The sequence below is a fragment of the Cyanistes caeruleus genome, chromosome 11 (assembly GCF_971803275.1).
Source record: "Cyanistes caeruleus chromosome 11, bCyaCae1.hap1.1, whole genome shotgun sequence".
Classification (NCBI taxonomy): domain Eukaryota; kingdom Metazoa; phylum Chordata; class Aves; order Passeriformes; family Paridae; genus Cyanistes; species Cyanistes caeruleus.
In genome coordinates this window covers 18,078,044-18,094,890 of record NC_141711.1, presented here as the reverse complement: position 1 = coordinate 18,094,890, position 16,847 = coordinate 18,078,044, and the positions used below count along the sequence as shown (strand labels likewise).

Here is a 16,847-nt window from a genome sequence, read left to right as displayed (position 1 = left end):
ATTTTTTCTGCCAAATGTTATTTTCTGAGGATGGGAATTGAGCTGTTGTTGGGTTTGGAATTACTTAGAATAATGCATATTTTGCTTGTGTATGCCAGCTCTGCTTTGTGAGGATGCAGTGTGGTTGATCAGACGTGAAAATGCTGAAAGTTGACTCATATCTGGGTTAGGTGGCCTTCCAATAACACTTTTTTTTGTTATGGGAATCTCTGTCTCATCTGAGAATGATCTGTGCTCTTTGATCAGTCACTGAAGCCTCAAGGATTTCTGAGAGGGCTTTTTCCCCCTTGTAGAATTTGGGAATTTTTGAAAAGAAGAGAAAGATTTTCCCAGTTCTCATTGACACTGTCCCTTCATGATCTGATTGGCAAATGTCAATCCAAGTTCCTTCTCCCACCCAAAATCTCTGATTCCACGGGGAGTGCTGGGATTGCTCCTCCCCACAGCAAAGTGTGCCCTGCCTGGGCAGAGTTTCTTTGGAATAAATGAGAATGATCTGGTTTTTAGGTGAACAGAACTGTAGAATTCAGCATCTCTTAGCTGTTGGAAAGACTGGACGAGTGTGCTGGTCTTGCCAGGAGGGTGTTGTTGTGCCAGGGGCTGTAAAGAAGCATTGTGAAGATGATGATGATGATGATGATAAAAGAAGACATATTTATGGATTTGTGGCAGCTATGGGCTAATTTAACCAAGATGATCCTTGTTTGGAGAGATGATTCAATCTCACATTTGGATGTACAATCATTGGAGCAGGGTTCTTGGAGAGGCTGTGAAATCTCAGGAATGTTTAAAACTCAGCTGGACAAACCATTCTGGAATTGTTTGGTGATGCTGTGGGCAGGAACCTGAACACCCCCAGGCTGCTGGCCCTGCTGTGGCTGCAGGATGCACAAAATGATCTCCAGAGGTGGCTCTGGAGCTCAGGGACTCTGTGTCCCTATCTCAGAGCACTGAGTGTCCCTGAAATCCCATCTTTTATCATGCCTTGATTGTTTCTGCTTTGTTTATTCCTGCAGTTGAGTGGTGGAGTTAATCTGCTGCTGGTTTTTAACCTGCTTGATTGGTATGACCTGACAGCTCATTTTCTGACAGCACTTCTGCAACTCCTGGGAGTTAAAAAGATGCACTGGGACGTGGCAAATTATGGATTTACAGCAAAACAAATAAAATTGGGCAAAGCAAATAAAAATGGGCAGCTGGAGTGGCACAGGCTCAGGTGTAGAAATGGTTTAATTATTCTGAGATCCATTTATGTATCCAATCCACATTTCTTCTACAAGCCTTGAAAGTAAATTTGCTTTTATGTCTGTATTATCAATTTTTTGGCAGGACTTATAAACGTGGTTAATATAAACTTAGAGTTTTATTTTTTAATGTAAAAGCTGGGCACAGGTGATAGAAGAATTCAAATATACGCTATTATATACTACAATGTTTTATTTTCATTTCAGTCAAAGGCTTTCTATCAGATTTAATCATTCCTGTGACAGAACTTCCATTAATTGTGGCTTCCTTCAAGCACACGTGGTAGTAAAATGAAGTTGAAAATCCCACACAAAACAGAATAATGGCAATCATCAAACGTGCTTGGGGGCGTGTTTATTTATTTTTCCACTTGTCTGCAGTTTTTTAAGAGCTGAAAGGAAAAGAAAAGAAAAGGCTGAGTAGTAGAAAAATCTCCTTTTAGAGATTTTGCCACAGCTCCAGTGCAAAATGCCCTTTTCAGCTCAGAGCACTTCCAGACAGGAGAGAAATTGGGTTTGTGTTTGCTGCCTCTGTGCTTTGGGATTTCTTTTCCCTCATAAAACAAGGAACAATGGAAGGAAATCTGTCTGAGGCATTTCTATACCAGAAAAACCCTCATGTGCATTTTTTGTTTGTTTCTTTTTTTTTTTTCTGTATTGTTTCGTTAATTGTTAGTCGTGACAAAAAAAAAAGTCATTTTTGTGAGTGTTTTCATGTCATTTTCTGATGAATACCTGGGAAAACTGGTATTAAACCCAGAAGGGACTAATTACTGCTTGGTGCTACTGTTTGTATATCTGCTTGGAGCTAGAGATATTCAAAAGACTTTCTAGCTTAAAGTTTATAGTTTATTTGTAAATAAATATTTTCTGTGCTGTTTACTTGCCTTTTTCTGTTTTGTTCTTAAAAATAGCTTTCAAAGTCCTTCAGATGCCAGTTCTACAAGATATTTAGGCTTTAAGGCCCCTTCCAACCCAATCCATTCTGTGTTTTTAAGTATTGTATGTGTATTTTTAAAAATTTCCAGCAAGAGGAACTTGTAGAAAAGTTGCTGTTTGCTGAAATTAAAATGAGAATGCCCCATCGCCCTGACCTTGCAAGCTGTGGCTGTGGGCTCAAAAACCAGAATTTTGGAAAGGCATTAAGGGCAAAAGCAGCAGTCAGGGCCACCAGCATTGGAAAAAAACCTCAAAAATAAGGTACAAGGTTGATGGGCTTGATTTTATTGCAGGATAGAGAGGGAGAGGCTGTGGGGGAAGAGAGAGGAAAAGAGAATTTGTGGAGGTACAAGGGATGCCAGGGATTTGTCAGCCAGGTCAGGTAGCTGGGATTGGGCCTCTGTGTGCAGGGATCTGGAGAAATGATCCACCCTTTTCTCCTCCTGCCTGAATGAAGAAAGAAATGCAGTTTGTACAAGCCTTGGATTTGATTTTATTTTTTAGGTTAATTTCTCTCTGTGTGTGTTTAAGTTTGCAATTTGTGCATGAAGGATGAAGTATCTGATGGTTAATTATTCAGATTATGGCCTGAATCTGGGTATAGCTGAATTAGAGGAAGTTAGAATGTAGTTTTGAAAAAAAATTGTGTAGGATGAGGTCTTGCACAGGTGGGTCCTTGCTGGAGTACATTCCCCAGCTACAGCAAGCCATAGGAGAAATCCTAAATTAATAAATCATTAATTTTATAATTGTAATCAATATAAAATTTATTTTATATATATTTAATAATGTATAAAATAATAGAAAACAATAAAGGCTGGGTAGCCCAGTTTTGGAGCTGCTATTGTGGAAGTTCAGTTTGCAGGTCCCAGGTGTTGCTGTGCCAGGGAGGAAGTGCAGGGCTCTCAGTTCCATTGGATTTAGTGAAAGTGCAATGTGGAGCTGGGGAAAAACAATCAGTGGGAATTTGGGGGCTTTCCCCCACCTCATTCTTCCTATTATTTATATTTAGAGAAACAATATAGTATTTATTTTACTATTTAGATTATCAATATATTGTTTATTTTATTATTTATATTGACAATATATTATTTATTTTATTATTTAATATTTATATTAATAATATAATATAATATAATATAATATAATATAATATAATATAATATAATATAATATAATATAATATAATATAATATAATATAATATAATATAATATAATATAATATAATATAATATGGTATAATATGGTATAATATGGTATAATATCATATATCATATCATGTATATATTTATTATAATTTATAATATATTTATATCTATTTGCAATATATTTTTCTACATTTATAAAATATGTTTTTACATGTTTATAATACCCTTTTATCTATTTATAATAGAATATATTTTATCTATTTATAATATAATATATTTATAATATTTTTTATTTATAATTTAATATATATTTATAACATAATATAATATGATATGATGTAATGTAATATAATATGATATAATATGATATGATGTAATATAATATGATATGATGTAATATAATATGATATGATGTTATATTATATTATATTATATTATATTATATTATATTATATTATATTATATTATATTATATTATATTATATTATATTATATTATATTATATTATATTATATTAATTTTTATAAAATATTTTATTTTATAATGTAATTTATTTTATAATATATTTTATAATATATTTATATATATATATTTATATATATTTATTTTTTCATCTTGGCCAGTGAGAGTGCTCTGAGCAAAGCCCAATCTCCCCTTGGTGCAGAGCTCTGCTCCTCCTGGGTGTTGACTTGGGGTTTTGTCCTGTGGGAAAGGGGGATGGGAATTGTTGAATATGGAAAAGGCTGGGAGTTGAGGGAGATGAGGGAAGTGCTCACTGTGCAGAGAGAGAGAGATGAAAGGTGCTGAACTTTGTAATTATCCCCTCAGCCTGTCTGCACAGGCTGCAGGCTGGAACCTGCAGGGATTTCATGAATTTCATGAATTTGGAGGTGCAGTTTCATTCTGGGGCTGTTCCTGCCGTGCAGCCAGCGATGCAGCAGCTCCCAGGGCTGTTTGTGCAGCTCATTCAGCCACACTCACGGGGCTCTTTAGCCACATATCCACACTGGAAAGGGATTTAGGCTGCCCAAAATCCTCATGTATCTTCTCTGTATCTTCTCTGTGGTAAAGCACAGAGCTGGGACATGATTCACCTCAGATCTATGAAAAAACTCACATTTCATTGCTGTAAAATAGCAGAAAGTTGCTTGAATGTGTTCTCCTTTCATTAAAAATCCTGATTGCTCCTAAATCATGGATTGAATTTGATAATTACTCCGTGAAGCCGTGTTCTCATGTGATCCTCAGCTGTGCTGTTTGGTTGATAAAACATTTCATTTTCAGCCTTTAGAATTTTACTCTTTACCCCTTACCATATGTGAAGCATTCATAACCCAGCAAATCCTGTGGTCTGCATTAAAAAACCTCCTCCAGCTCCTCCTGAGCAGCATCTTTTGGTCCATGTGTCTGTAAATTCATCTCAGTCATGCAGAAAACAACACGTGTGGGGCTGGCTTGGCAGTTTGGAGGCAAGAAACTTCTCTGAATCCCCTCAAGGTACATCTCTATTCCTGCAAGTTTATTTGGAAGATAAACAGGCGTGATCTGATCGAATCACAGATGTTAATTTGAAGATGTAAAGCCTGGCTAGGTGAGCACCAGTTTTGGAGCTGTTGTTGTGGAGGTTTCATTTGTGTTACTGTGGTAGGGAGGGAATTCAAAACTCTCTGTTCCATTGGATTTATTGAATGCACAGTGTGGAGCTGTGGAAAATCAATCAGTGGGGAATTGTGGGCTTTTCCCCCCTCGTTGTTCCTGTTAATGACAAAAATAATAGTTGGCCTTGCAAGAAAACAAGTGTGGGAATCCTTCTCTTCTCCTGAACAGCCGGAATTTGCACGTGGAATTTCAGAATCTCCCCAAAGAGGCTGGGCTGCAGCAGCAGATATTTGAAGGAACAGGTGAATTCAGATAACCTGCCCAGGTTTGTGCAGGCTGGGCTGGAGCTGCCTCATTATCCTCCCATTCTCTGATTTCTGCCTTTGCCTGTAGCTGTGTTTGGGTTTGCCTCGCCCAGGTGTGCACAAAACCCAAATTCACAGCTTGCTTTGGAAATCAGACTCTTCTGGCAGTCATTTCACACATTGGCTTTCTTGGCTTTCTGTATTTTGTTCCCTCTCTTTTGAAGTAATCCCCGGAGTTTGCAAAGTCATCATCTATTAAAAGCTGAAATGTCTTTTTTTGAAAACATCCATTGCTCTTAGTCAGGAGCCTGTGATAATTCAGCTGTCAATATTTCACACAGCTTCCTTTGCACAATCCCATGGAGCTCGTTTTCTTGAAGGAAATTTGCAATTGTTAACTTCTGTATATTGAATTTTTCCCTTTTGTTTTGGATTTTCCTCTTCCCTCTGTGTATACTCTGTTAAGATACCTCTACTTTGTTCTTTATAAACTTTTGTAAATTGAACACAAAATGCTGTGCTGGAATTTTGGAAGTGTCCAGGGCCAAGCTGGATTTGGGTTGGAGCAGTTTGGGATAGCAGAAAGTGTCCCTGCCCATGGAATAAAATGAGCTTTAAGTCCCTTTCAAGCCAAGCCATTGAAGGGTTTAATGGTTCTGACTGCTCTGAGGTTGCACAGAGTGTAAACTGTCTTCTAAAACTCTCTGTTCTCCTGGAGGGAAATTAATTTCCAAGCATTTAAAAATCATCCTACTCAATGCAGTACGTTTGGGTGTTGGTTAAATACATGGGAGCCTCATTTTTCAGTGTTTCTGTGAATATTTTTTGTTAAAAGCCTCCTAGGAAGGAGCTGTGCTTTAGGTAGGAGAGAATTTCCTGGTCAGGGCTGCAGTCTGTGGGCTTTGTTTGCAGCCTCTGGGCTGGGGGGACTGTCTGAACTTGGGATTTCTGCTTTCCTCTGGCTCCAATCATACCCTAAACTCTATTTATAAAGATTTTGGGTTTTGTATTTATTTTCCACATCCTTGACCCTGACTGGCGAGCTGGACATTTGTGTTTGCCTTGGCAAGCTCCGAGCTGCTCATCTAGGGCAGGATGCAAACTCTTTTTCTTTTTTTTTTCTTTTTTTTTTTTTTTTCCTTTTGTAAACAAACTGTTCCTTCAGTATTTTCCATAAGGATTTACACACCACCATTTTGTGGAATGGAGAAAATCTTGCCATTCAGGGTTTTCCTTTTCCACAGCACTTGATTTGATGTGTTTCCCTAGGCTGGATTCGAAGAGCTCAGGACATTTTTCAATTCCAGAAATAGTCATTTCTCTCCTGCAAGGCTTTATTAAAGCTATAGGTCAATAGGCATTGTTGCCTGTCTAGAAAAGGGGTTATTTGTATTTTTTATTTGTCTCCCCAGTGCAGTGAGAACAGTGCCCCATTGTCCCAGGCACTGTGTGCATGTAGAATGCTGCTTTGTGCCCTGAAGAATTTACAGCCTAAATAACTGCTCATGCTCTGCTGCCAGGGGGGGTTTGATATATTTTAGTGGTCAGGATGTAAAATGAGAGAATAACTCAGCTGGCCACTTGATGCCAACACACAAGTTGTGTTTTGGAACAGAGGAACTGGGTTTTATTTTCCCTGGGACACAGAAATGCTGCTGCTCCTTTGCTCAGGTCGTGGCCAGCGAGGGATTTCTGTGTGCTCTGGAAAAAATGGCATTTTTGTGCTTCTCAACCAAACCACTTTGTCATCTGTGCCATCTGCAGCACCCTGCAAGTGTTGCAGATCACTTAGGCAAGTTTGAAATGCTGCCAGTCCCAGATGCAGTTTTATGTATTATAAACTTGGTGTTACTGGTACTAAATCCAGCTCAAGGCTGAGCGCCCGCCCTGAGCTTAATCCAGGTGGGAAGAGGGGTCTTTGCTGTGAGTTAAACCTCTAAAATATCAGAAAAAGTGTTTTAGGAGCATCCCTAAACCTCTAAAATATCAGAAAAAGTGTTTTAGGAGCATCCCTAAGCCTCTAAACCTCTAAAATATCAGAAAAAGTGTTTTAGGAGCATCCCTAAACCTCTAAAATATCAGAAAAAGTGTTTTAGGAGCATCCCTAAGCCTCTAAAATATCAGAAAAAGTGTTTTAGGAGCATCCCTAAACCTCTAAAATATCAGAAAAAAGTGTTTTAGGAGCATCCCTAAACCTCTAAAATATCAGAAGAAGTGTTTTAGGAGCTCAGGAAGCAAAAGCTTGGAGGATGTACTGAGACTATGTTCTGCTCCCAAATAGCTCTGCAAATCCCTGGTCTGAATTTCTGCCACTCCAGCTCCGTGTGTTCACCAGGACACCTCCATGTTCTGTGGAAATATTCACTTTTCCCTCACTTTATAAGCACTTACTGGCCAAGGGCAAGTCAGAAAGTAAAAGTACAATTATGTTATACTGCAGAAAAAAAAAAAAATGGGGTCCTTTAATTGTTTTTTAAGCAGTAGAAAGGTACAAATTTCCACATAACTTCTTGTCCTTAAGCTGCTGGTTTTGAGACCTAATATTTGAGTGTAAAATGAGCAATTAATTCTTCATGAGTGTCTAGCCATATTTCTGCAGTGTTTGGTAAAATAAGCTGTTTATTAGAAGTGATTACTCACCTGAAGTGTGTGCCAATGAGTCAGCAAACCAACCCAAAATGTCTGGGCTTCCATCTGAGCCTTATAAATGATAATAAATAGCAAGCATCTAAATGTATTTATAATTAATATATATATATATTTAATGTCATTGTTGTTAATTATTAATTATTATTAATAATTTATTGATAATAAATAGCAAATAACCAGAGTGACAGACACTGAAAAGTAGATGTTAAAAATACCCCCAAGATGATAAATAATTATTGGTGTGTAGGTTGTTAACAGAAGAGAAAAACACTGAATTTTCTGTAAAGCTCCATTGGTGCTAGTCAACAGTTCATAAAATGCTATTTATTATTTTCCTTTTAAACAGCAATGTGAGCTTTTAAGAGTGTTTTAAGAGCATATTTCAACTCCACAAGCTGAAATTCCTTTTTATTTTTTTTTTTTGTTGCAGATCTGGGATATGAGTGATGATGAAACAGTTTGAAATCAGGTGCTGAGGAGGAGGAGGAGGAGGAGGATGCTCTGGACTGCAGCCCTGCCTTTTATCTCTGCTTTGAGGAGTTAATGATTGCTTACCCCTCCTGACTGCTGGAAAGACAAACAAACAGAACCCACGTTTTGCCATGAATAACTTCACTTTCAAAGCAGTCTCTTATGGACAGAACTCTCCATGTTTTCATTTTTATTGTGTAAATAACTGGAGCAATGTGCTTGTGTTTAAACCTGGTCCTTCTTTTTTGGGTTTTTTTTTTTGGGGGTTTTTTTCCAAGTTTCTAAATATGGCTTACATGTAAAAAATGCTGCTTAAGTAAATTTGGGTGGTTTGTTTGGGCCAGGTTTTATTTTGCTTCTCAATGGTCATGTCCAAGCAGCATTTCTGAATGGCTTTTTTCATCTCTCTCAGATTTGAGGCACTTGAGTTGGAATTGGAATTTGTTCTGATCATTTTCTGCTCTTGGGGGTTAAATTTAGTGTTTAATGGTGGGCAGGAGTAGGTAAGGACCTGATCCTGCTGCCTCCACCACAGGAATTATTTGCAAACATGAATTTCAGGTGCAGTTGTTCTGGATGTGGCCATGGAGTTGTTATTCCCTGTAAAGATCCCATCTTCTCATGCCATGGAAACAAAGTGGTTTGACTGATTTTTGCCCAGGAAAGATGCATTTCTATCATGATCAGGCTCCCCTGAAGCTCAGAGAAGGCTCTGTTTTATGGTAAAAAATTGCTTTAGGAGGTGGTGGGTCATTGATTCAGTCAAAACCTGTAGGGAAATGCTTCACTGAAATGAGAAATTTGTTCTCTGACTTTGCTGTTCTCGGGTGTGGCCATGCAGAACCCTGCAGGTATTCAAAAAGAGCAATTCTCTTTTCCTTTTTGCTTCATTTCATTGTTTCAAGTGGCTTCAGAGATTGTGGCTGAGCACAAACAGGAGTTAAAGAATCCTGGAGTTTAAAAAAACAGCTTGAGGAAAAAGGAGTTTTAAAATACCAAAGCACATGACTGCAAAATTGAAAGAGAATCTGTTGGTCTTAACTTGGAATAGGTTTCAGAAGGAAATTTAAAATCCCTTTCACAGCTTTATATTGTGGGGTTTATGAGTTAACTCACTTAGAAAAAATGCAAATCACTTTATCTGCCAAGCAGCCTCTATTTCCCAGATATATTATGAAAATTAATTGGTCAATCCAATTATTTTAAGTTCTTTCCTTAACAAAAGTCCTGAGTTGTTTTTTTTTGGTAGAAAATTTCCCAGCTTCTTTCTCATCAGAAGAAATTCAGTCAGGTCAAGGATACCTGCAGCTCCCATCTTCTGATCAGAAAAGGAGATTCACTGAAGCCTGCTGGGGTTGGCACCAAGTGTCTAAAATAGCCAATATTGTCTAAAGTAGCTGTGATTTCTATTTATTTATTATCACAGTCATTATATTTACATGATTTCTTACCTAGGGGAATGTCTAGCTTAGGTAACTTAAGTGTAATATAAAAAATATATATGAATGCAATATATTTTGGAAATCAGAGTAAATCATCTCTTGGTAGTCAGGCACTGAAGACTGAGATTGAAACCCTGAGATGTGCATTTTTAAAACAATTAAAATACACCATGACTTTGCAGCCATGTTTTCAGCCATGCCACAGCCCAGCTGGAGCCTTGGGTTGGTGCCAGGGCAGTTTAAAGGGAATAATCTGCTTTTTTTTAATCTTTGGGAGTTGCTGACCGTGGAGTGTGAATGGCTCTGCAGTTTGGGGTTATCTAAGACTTGAAAGCTGCACATCTTTCTGAGCCTGGTGAACGTTAATCATTGTTTTAAAGAGCTGAAACTCTGCTGGGAGGTGTCTGTGCAGGGCAGCAGAGGCTCAGGGCTCAGGGCTGGTGCCACCTTGGCCTCCCTGGGCATTGCAGTGACCCAGCTCTGCCAGGCTGGGCTGCTCCCAGAGGTCTCTGATGTGCACAAACGCTTCACTCTGGCTCACAGCAGCTCCCCTGGTCAGACTGAAATGCTGTTTTTCTTTTTCTTCTTTGCCTTTTACTGAGTGAGAATCCATTCCAATGAATGAATGAATGTACACTCAATTCTGATAGCAGATAAACCCGTGTGTTTGCTGCCTTGCATGCACAGACCCCAGCTCCAGTGCTTGCTGTTCCATGGGACAAGCTGAACTTTCCCTTTCTTCATGGAGGAGCAGGGATTTGAATGTTATTTGTGCTGCCAGGAGCTCCTCCACCATGGCACCAGTGAAGAGAAAAATGCTGAATTTTCTCCATTGCTGCCAGTCAACAGTTCATAAAATGCTATTTATGATTCCCTTTAAACAATAAATTTAAGCAGTAAACAGGGAAGAACCTGAACTTTCACTGGAGAACCCAGCCAGGGCTTTCCAGGTGTGAACCAAATCTCTTGGGAAGAGGGAATGAGCAGCCTCAGAGGATCCTGCTCCTGTTCTTCCACTGTCTGATAGGAATACACTGGCACAGTGTGGCAGCCTGCAGCTGGGACACCCCCGTGCCTACCTGGGGACGTGGAATTCTGCCACAAGATCTCAGTGGAGAGCTCTGACACCCTTTTGAGCATTAAAGAAACCGATGGAATGACAGCTTCAGTTGTGATTGCACCCTCCTGCCAGCTGGAGCTGTGCTCCAGGATCAGCCCAGCGCTGCGTTCTGCTGGCTGAGGTTTGGGATTTGTTGTGTGACCCATCAGAGTGAGGGACTGGAGATCCTGTGGGTGTTTTCCTCCTTGGGACCATGAGGAATGGATTTCCCTCAGGGACACCTGGGAACACTGCACTGCCACGGCCAGAACCCTCCCCAGGGTGGCTCCTCTGAGTCTGAAGCCTTCAGCACTGGGATATGTGAGGGAGAAAGGCACAGATGTGAAAATCTGAGATCATGGAGCAAGATCCATGATGGCCCAGACAGGCTGATTGAGAAGGAACCACAGGAGTTGCATTCCCAGGAAGCTGATGGCTCCCAAGAACTGAAGAGATCCTGTTCCAGTAGAAGGCAGCAGCACTGGAGGCATTTTGGCACAACAAAGGAAACTGCAGTGACTGGTCCAGCCCTTAAAATCATTGAGTTTCAGCTTGGACAAATGTTTTCCCCTCCCTGTGTCCTCAGAGGAGCCCAGTGAGGTAAAGTAAAACTCCCATTTTGTCATCTTTGATATTCTTACCCCACTTTCTGCAGGTCCCTGCCCAGGGCAGGGGGTGGCACTGGATCATCTTAAAGGTCCTTTCCAACCCCTTAACTTTACATGACTCTAATCTTGTTCCTTTGTGTGAATTCTGGCTGCTCACCTTACATAGCTGCAACAGAAGGATTTGCAAAATTGGGTGACTCTGCCATCTGTGAGCACTTTATTTTGGTTTTTCACTCGTGCTCTTAGTTAGAAAACTCACTGAAATGGGTTTTATTCCTGAGCTTTGCTCTGTGGAATCATATGGTAAGGCTTGTTTCTCCCTTTCAGTGAATATTCCTGGATATCTGCTGGCTTGCATGTCTGGGGTTGCTGATGGAATCAGAGAAGCATTTGGTGGGACAAGACCCTTTTTCATCAAGTCCAAGGCTCAGCACTGCTGCTCCGTGCTCACACTGCTCTGGGGCTGTGCTGGGCCCCAGAGAGCTCCCCCATTTCCCTTTGAGCTCCTTCCCCTCTCTGCAGGCACACCATGGGAGCAGTGAGGCTCTCAGCTGGGTTTTGGGAGCAGCCTCTGCTGTGCAGGGTTCTCCCCCAGGCTGCCTGAGGTCACTGGTGGTGATCAGGGACACTCTGCCTCGCACAGAATCCACGAGTTCACTTCTCTACAGCTCCTCTTCAAAGCAGAACCGAATTTTAAGAGTTGCAGGCGAGTCCTGGCTCTGGATTCTTGTGGGAATAGGAAGGATTGCTGACATTCTCACAGAAAAAAAAATCCATTTCAAGCTGGCACACAGCCAGCCTGTCTGCTCCTTCCAGGCTGTTCCTGGTGTCCCTGGCTCAGGGATGCTGCTCTGGGACTCTGCATTCAGGGTGCACACAGGAAAAGAGAGCAGCAGCAGCTCAGTGCTGGGATTTTTGCTGCCAAATTTTGAATTTCTTCTGGAAATAACAATGCAAGGCTTTCCTTAGAAACAAATAAGCGTTTATACTCCAAAGAGAGCCATTAAAGAAGTATTTGCAACATGGGAGATTTTAGCTGACTTCATAAGAAACAGAGTCTGGAAGATGTCTCCAGCCTGTTACCATTTGGCTTCATTAATTCCTTTTTTTCTATTTTTTTTTTTTTTTTTAATTTTTTATTTCATTTTCAGTGCAGCTGATGTGCTCATGCATATCCTGCCAGAATGAAACTTTCCTTCCAGAGGCTGTTGTGCACCTTTGCTTTGCACAGCACCTGGATTAACTGTTTTAAAAGGCACAAATACTACACTAGGAGGACTTTGGACTGTGCCAGGGTGTGAATTCCTCACCCATGCAAACCCATTCCCAGCTCTCCTTCCCCTGCAGCTGCCTGGGCCTTCTCCAGAGCCCAACACCACCACACAGCTAAAGCTTTAGGTTTGAAATTCATCTGGACCTGCCCCCCCTCTCTTGCCTCTTCAGCTTTCCAGTGCAATCATTTCTGAAAAGTTCATTTTCTTACCTGTGCAAAGCTTGGCAGGTTTGGGAGTAAAATAACCCCAACAGTTCATTGACTTTTGGTTTTTTCCTCTTTCTCGTTTTACTGTTACTGAGAACCTATCAAGAATCTCTCTGGGCTTTGTTCTCAGTTAATCCTGGCTCGTGTTTTGTTGCCATATTGAAGGTTTAATAGCCAGGTGTGGCTTGTGCTCCTCTGTAGCCCCGTTTCTCTTCAGGCCAGCACTGACACCCTGCAGTCCTCATCCTCCCACAGCTTGCGAAGGAATCCCTGGAATGGGTCACTGGAGGATCATTTTAACCAGGCTGAAGGATGAGCAGCACTGAGCTGTGATGTGCTCTGAGCACCTTCAGGTATTCCACGTCTTAGGGCAGCAGGTTTTTCACCTCCTTTCCCAGTCTGGGTGATCTCACCCCAGAATAAGGATGCAGATGACTGCTCCAGCCTTTTTTCAGTTCAAGCTCTAATTGCAGCCTCGCTAATTACATTATCAGCCCGTTGTGACTTAACCACAGCACTTTCACAAATGCAGTGGAATTATCTAGGATAGATTTTCAATTACTTGTCAGAATTTAAGCAGCACAGGTTCTTCCTGCTTAATCAAGCCAGCACTCCCTTGCCACTGGAGCTCCTTGGGCTCAGGGAGAAGAAGGACAGTCAGGAGATCTGAAAGCAGCCTGGGCTGTGTTTCCTGGCTGGCAGGGAGCACACACTCCTTCCCTCCATCTCCCTCAGCTCCCTGCTGCCTGTTTCCTCCTGCTCTGGGCAGGGCAGTGATGGAAGCACAGTGGGCTTTGTCTCAAATGCCAAAAAAGTCAAATTGCTTCTTAACAAAATATTGGAGTGGGCTAACAGGAAGGGATGGGAGCAGCCATACAGTGCTGTGCTGCTCCAAATCCAAATCAAATCCAAATCAATGAGTTTGCAAAAACTATTTCTTGTCATTTCCATCCTCTCCCATCCAGTTCTTACATTCCTTGGCTGTGGGCTGCTGCCTCAGTAGTCTGAGCACGCAGAAATTGAGGCTGGTGTGTAACTTCAGCCTTTGGCTCTGGCACACTTGACTTTTGCAAGATCTCAGCAGAATGATTCATTGTTTGATTTGTTAGTGAAATACTCTGCACTGCAGAAATAGGAAAGGGGAGACATTAAACTGCAGGCCTGTAGGTTTTTGCCCTAATTCCTCTTTTGGTCAGATGGACTTCATGGTGTCCTGGTGGTGTTGACTCATCCCCCGGCCTGCCCTGCAAGGCCCAGGGCACGTGAAATGCAAGCTGGGCTCTCACTCTGCAATGCTCCTGCTTCCCCCATGGAACCAGGCCAAAGCTGCCTGGAGCAGAGCTGCTGGAACTGTTTCCTCATTGGGAAGGAAGGAGGGAAGCTTCCATGTCTGCTGCTCTGGAAGCATTTGGGTTTTGATGGGTTTTGGTGTCCTTCCTTTCCTCTTTTTCCTCTCTTTTTCCATTTCTCTGCACATCCCCTGAGGGCTCCACCTTCATTTCCAGGGACAGACTTCCCTCAAACTGGCAGGGAGGGATCCTCTACAGCAGGCACGATTTTCCTTGAGGTTTTTCCTTTGTCTGTGACTTTATTTTCATTTCGTGCTTCCAAGGCTGACTTTTATCCAGTAATTCCGTAGGTGTTGCCGCTTCCTCAGGAACCTGTGACTCAGGCGACGTTTAAATGCCATGACATCACCAGCAGCTCCCCTTGGAATTGCTGCCTTCCAAAAAAAGCCTCTTGGCTTTGCTTTTAATACTCCCAGCTCTGCTTTGAGGGTTTTTGTGTGTGAGGGGGATGAGAGGGTTTCATTCCTCAAGGCAGCCCTGCCATGGCTGAAATGAGGGATCCGTGTTTCCCCACCACTCTTTATGAATGAAATCGTTGTCACCAGGCCTTTGTGGAGGTTCTGCTCCTGTAAATTCACTTCATTCACCCCTGGTGTGTGGAGGAGAAGGTCTGAGCATGGTTTCCAGCGTTGTTTGGGAAGCAGCTGAGCACAGCAGCTCCAGGGTGGGTTCCAGAGCCGCCTGCCCCAGGACAGCTCCATGGGAGCTCTGGGCTGGCCGAGGAGCAGCTCTGGGGCAGGGCAGGCTGTCCCCAAGGGCAGTGGCAGCAGGAGGGCCTGGGGAACATCTGGGCAGCTGTTTCCTGCTTGGCCAGCGGCCCTGGCCACGTCAGTGCGGCAGGAGCGGCGCTGAGGAGTCCTGGCAGGAATTCTGGAGGAATGTCAGCGTGGCTGGCTCCTGGCTCAGGGTGTTCTGGGCTGTGCACAGAGCACAGCATCCCTTTGCTGGGGCTCTGCAGGACGGGTGCAGCACAGCCTGTGCCTCTGCTGGGCTCTGCCTGAGCAGGCAGGGCCTCTCTGCTGCCACTGAAAGCAAAACTCAAAGGGGAGGGAGGTCAGTGGCTGCTCCAGTCAGGGCTCTTCTTCCAGTGATGTCAAAATCTGGCACTATTACGAATTAAAGTTATTTTTCAGATGACACGTTAGACCAAAGTTCTCAAAACAAAGGTTCTGTATCTCTTCTGCATCTCTTTCTGCTTTTTCTGATTTTTTTTTTTAATTCACCTTACCTTCCTAAAGTTGCTGTTGAGTTTCCCTTGTGTGCTTAATTTTCTAAATTACCTTATAAATTCCTGTTAGTGAAAAGCTCTTGCTCATGTCCCAGCCAGTGGAGGTGTCCCAGTGATTTATCATTTTTGGCACCAAGCTGGGGACAGGGAGATGCAGGTGCTGTGAATGTGATAACACCACAGTTATTTGGTTACACAGTTAAAAAAAAAGGCAGTTTTCCTCTGATTAAAACATTTGCTGTTACATCTCTCTTGCGTGCATTTAGCCACTAATTTGTGATTTTTCTGGGCTGTAGATTCTGCCCTATGAACTCAGCAACACCACAAACTTAAACCAGGGGGTTTTTTTGGCCCTGATTTGCAAGGGAGGGATGGAGCAGGTCACAGCTCTGCCCTGTGGCTGGACAGATCCCACTTCCATTTCCAGCCACGATGGGACCCGTGCATTTCTTTTCCTGTGGACGGTATTTGGAAATGTCATTAAGAGATTCCCAGAGATAACTTCAAGACAGCAATTCCTGAAAGTCCTCTGGGAGCAGAGAATAACAAAATACCTGTTGGTGTGAGCTCCTGGCAAAGAACAGGGCTCAAATGTCACTGGGTGTCAGGAGGGGCTGGCACTCAGGACACGGGGACGTGCAGCCCAGCACGCTCCACACCGTGACCAGAGCAATTCTCCTGCTTCAGCTGTGGGTGATTCCAGAAATTTCCTAAGCCAAGGTGTTCCAGCTTTCCCAGTTTGGAGTTTAATGTCACCAGTTTTTAAATGGCTTTTTAAAGCACCGCTTGTTTGGATCAGGGCTGTGCTCCCTGTGTCTGTCCCAGCCGTGGGAAGTGGATGGAGGCAGAATTCCCTGGGCTGTGTGGGGCCAGGGAAAGGCCCTGAGTGCCTGAGCTGTTCAGAGTGAGGGTTTGGCACAGCAAGAGCAGAGCCAGTGGGGGCAGCTGGGCAGGAGAAGCCACAGTGCAGATTCTGGAGGCTATGCAGCTCTGCCCCAGCTGTGACACTGCTCCTGCCTGGCAGCTGGAGTTGCACACCTGGCCCAGGAGTGGCTCCTGGAATTCCTTTGCCTCAGCTTTTGTTGGATGCCCAGCTTGGGATGCTCTCTGATGGTGCCATAAACCGGGTTTCAAACTCCTGAGAGAAGTCTGATGTCAAATGTAAAGACAATCTCACACTAAGCATGTATTTTTAAAAGTTATGTGTGTAAAAGAGGATTAAATAAATCTGTTGTTAACTTTCAGCTGCTCTCTGTTTCAGTTTGGCTCTTTCTTGCAGGTGTGT

At 42.5% G+C, this 16,847-nt stretch overlaps 1 protein-coding gene across 5 annotated transcripts in view; it reads left to right on the top strand.

Annotated features, from left to right (window-relative positions):
- ATG7 (autophagy related 7) overlaps nucleotides 1–16,806 on the top strand; it is an 81,585-nt gene extending 64,779 nt beyond the window's left edge. For 2 of the 5 annotated variants that reach the window (XM_086846885.1, XM_086846884.1), the window contains exon 19: nucleotides 8,316–8,719. In XM_086846885.1, coding sequence (XP_086703011.1) covers nucleotides 8,316–8,348 — 33 coding nt within the window. In that variant the 3' untranslated portion in view covers nucleotides 8,349–8,719. Of the gene's footprint in view, nucleotides 1–8,315 lie in introns of all 5 variants that reach the window. The other 3 variants (XR_015275165.1, XR_015275166.1, XM_086846883.1) reach the window with 3 other exon arrangements.
- The last annotated feature ends 41 nt before the right edge of the window (nucleotides 16,807–16,847 follow it).